The sequence below is a fragment of the Macadamia integrifolia genome, chromosome 11 (assembly GCF_013358625.1).
Source record: "Macadamia integrifolia cultivar HAES 741 chromosome 11, SCU_Mint_v3, whole genome shotgun sequence".
Classification (NCBI taxonomy): domain Eukaryota; kingdom Viridiplantae; phylum Streptophyta; class Magnoliopsida; order Proteales; family Proteaceae; genus Macadamia; species Macadamia integrifolia.
The window spans coordinates 12,141,730-12,144,809 of record NC_056567.1 but is presented as its reverse complement, the minus strand read 5'-3'; the positions used below and the strand labels follow the sequence as shown (position 1 = coordinate 12,144,809).

Here is a 3,080-nt window from a genome sequence, read left to right as displayed (position 1 = left end):
ACTAGAACAAGTAGTCTTGTAGAGATTCTAGTGCGTCCATTATTTGAACTCACCACCCTCCACAGACGCCGCAGTATTATAGTCTCAAGCTACCTCTTCTTTATCCGCCCTATTTCTAGACATTTGTGTGTGTGTGAAGCCACTGATCCAACAGGAAACCCTTATTGGATTCTGCTTCTAAGTCGTCCCTTGGATTCCGGACATACTTCAAAAAGGTCATAATATGAAAGGAGGGTGGGAGGAAAGATGGAAAGGTATAGAAGAAAGAAAAACAGAACAGATTTAGCTGAAAAAGATAGATGAGACTTAAAAGGCACCACATGCCTTCCCTAACTAACCCTGCATTCTTTAAATATTTTATCATGAATGATGATGATCATCATACAACAAACAAGAGGGCAATAACAAAAGAATAAAGAAAAGAATTACAAGTTTAATGGATAAGATAGCCAAGCTTGCCTTCTTACCTTCACCAGTATTTTTTTTTTCGGGGTAAGAGACTTAACCAATACTGGTAATTGGTAAATGTGGTCTGGAGATAAAAAAAAAAAAACCAATCCCCAGGGCCAGTTAGTCCTTGCATATCTAGTGTTTGTCTACTGCGCATTCTTACCAGGAAAAAAAAAAAAGAGAGAGATTTTCCATGCTAACAAGTGACAACTAGAGGACTTTCCTACTTTCCTAATACCAATCAAGGATGATGTTGATGACAGTGAAGTGATGACCATGTTCCACCCAGGTTGAAAAGAACAGGAATGAAACGGCATTTTTCCCTCTCACAAATTAAACTGATGGATTCTGTTCCCTATTGTTATTCCCTGCTGCTGAGGCTTGCGATGTACTGGACACTGTTCCAGTCATACTCGTCGTTGCCGGACCTATGGTAGTAGTTGTTGAGGCAAGTGAAGTAGAAGGGAGTGATAGGATCCCCGGAGAACCATTCAAGTGGTGAGGGACGTATGGGTACTGTACCATTTGGGGAGGATGATACCGATGAGCTCCAAAACCCTGCTCTAGGATGCTCTGTATGTATTGGCCATAGAACGGATAGAAATTCTGGAAAATCCCCGGTGATGCTGTGGTGTAGTAAGGTGAATACTGTTGCCCACCATACACACTGTAATAGTTCTGCACAACCATAAAACAATTTCTGTTCAGCAGCATTCCAGTTGCAGGTGGGATTACTTATTGGGAAGGCCTCTAAATTTATTTATGAAATTAGCTTCAAGGGTTTTCATGTAAGGGTAGGGCAAGATTACTAACCACGGGATACATAGTTTCTTGTGAACACCCAGAGTACCTGAACGATGAAGAAGGAAAGGATGAAATCCAAAAACTTAGATCTCCTTAAATTTCCTTTCCCCTTTTTTTGGCTGGGGGAGGGGGTGGGGAGTTAAGGAAATAACGTCTTTGTTACTCACCCATAAGCAGAATAAGGAAATGCGTATTGAGCTGTGGGTTGATGGAAATACATGGAAGAGGAGCTATGACAAGATGGTGAAGCAACCAATCCGGGTGCTGGTCTGAACTTCCCAGCCATACCTGAGAGAAAAACCAGTAACTTTTTATTAATTACGGTTGATAGTTTATGCTGCAATTAGAAGAAGATGCTTGCACGTTGAGGTTGACGCACAGTCTAATAAAAAAGACAGTTTTGATGAATGTGCAGACAAAGAAAGAAAGAAAGAGCTGTAACGCCTCATTATCAACATTTGGAGGATCTAAATGAACACAATTTCCAAACCCCCCATCGTCCCAGAAAAGAACCCAAAAGATGAAAAGGAGCAAACTTTCAGAATCAAATCAGTAATATCAACTGGTTCATGGCTCATTATGGTTTGCTTAGTGCGATTGAGAGAAATTTGTCATCTAGTTATGAAGATTAAGCAGATGGGTATCACTATGTTGGCTTTCAAGAAGAAGAGAAAGAGAGGAAAATCCGGAAGGAATGGATATATACAAACCATGTTGAATAGTTGGTGGTCGATTGCGATTTGCACCAAGTGATGCAAGGTTGCAGTTAGCCCTCCTTCCATCAATGATAGGCGATGGATCCTGACAAGCCCTCATTGCGGCATCTAGGTCCTTAAACGTGACCTGAGAAATCCAAAACTCTTAAGCCCTCTCCTAAAACAGAGACCAAAGAAGCAGGAAGGCAATCTGATTATTGAGAGTAATGCTTACAAAGCCGTATCCCTTTGATTGTCCGGTGTTCCTCTCAGTGATCACCACTGCTTCTTGGATCTCCCCGAACTGTTCAAAATAACGCTTCATCGTTTCTCTATGCGTCTCCCAGGCCAACCCTCCCACAAAGATCTTGGTATACGTTGTATCCACAAACTGCCCAGAACTGTTTCCTCCCACCATCTGGAATTGTTTCTGTTGAGACATGGATGAAAGTAGAAATAAGCAAAATAGAAGCAGGCCAATATAGAATAAAAACCAGACAAAGACAAAGCCACCGGCGCAACCTTCAAAGCCCAGAACCCAAACACAGAGAAATGTCAGAAAGAGCCACAATCAATTAAACCCAGAGGATATCTCATCAACTCTGAGGCAGGCTCCTTTTGTTGCTGTTGTTGTTCTTATATTACTCTAAACTGGTACTTTGTATTTCCATCACCATGACTTTTCAAAGCCACGCCTCCTCAGATTCCTCAACAACAAGAAAATCATTACTGGTGACTCTGGAAAGGAAGAGAAGCAGAAGAAAAGCAAGTCAAGAATAAAAAGGCGAAGGGTTTTAATCACATAGAAGCCAAAAACTTAGGGAAAATCACATGATTATCCATTTTGGGTTTTTCTTTACAAAATTACCCACAAAAAGTTTTAATTAACAAAATACTCAAAATTGGGTTTGAGTTTACAAAACTATCCACCCAAAGTTTCAGTTAACAAAAATACCTAAAATTAGATTTGGATTTACAAAACTACCCAAAATAGTGAGTTTTCATCTTCCACATATAATCATGTATTTTTTTATTATTGAAACTTTGAGTGGGTAGTTTTGTAAACCCAAACTCAATTTTAGATATTTTTGTTAACTTAAACTTTAAGTGGATAATTTTGTAAAGGAAAAC

The 3,080-nt window shown here is 39.8% G+C and overlaps 1 protein-coding gene across 2 annotated transcripts; it reads right to left on the bottom strand.

Annotated features, from left to right (window-relative positions):
* Positions 1 to 302: 302 nt before the first annotated feature.
* LOC122093744 (RNA-binding protein 38-like) lies at positions 303 to 2,699 on the bottom strand. Of its 2 annotated transcripts, XM_042664209.1 has the most exons (6): positions 2,472 to 2,699; positions 2,185 to 2,379; positions 1,965 to 2,097; positions 1,422 to 1,542; positions 1,264 to 1,300; positions 303 to 1,128 (listed from the first exon to the last, which is right to left on the bottom strand). In XM_042664209.1, exons 2-6 carry the CDS (start codon positions 2,365 to 2,367, stop codon positions 784 to 786), a joined length of 819 nt encoding a protein of 272 aa, XP_042520143.1. In that variant the 5' UTR covers positions 2,368 to 2,379; positions 2,472 to 2,699; the 3' UTR covers positions 303 to 783. The 2 variants fall into 2 exon arrangements, with proteins under 2 accessions (XP_042520143.1, XP_042520142.1); XM_042664208.1 differs by lacking the exon at positions 2,472 to 2,699 and having other exon boundaries at positions 2,185 to 2,391.
* Positions 2,700 to 3,080: the final 381 nt, after the last annotated feature.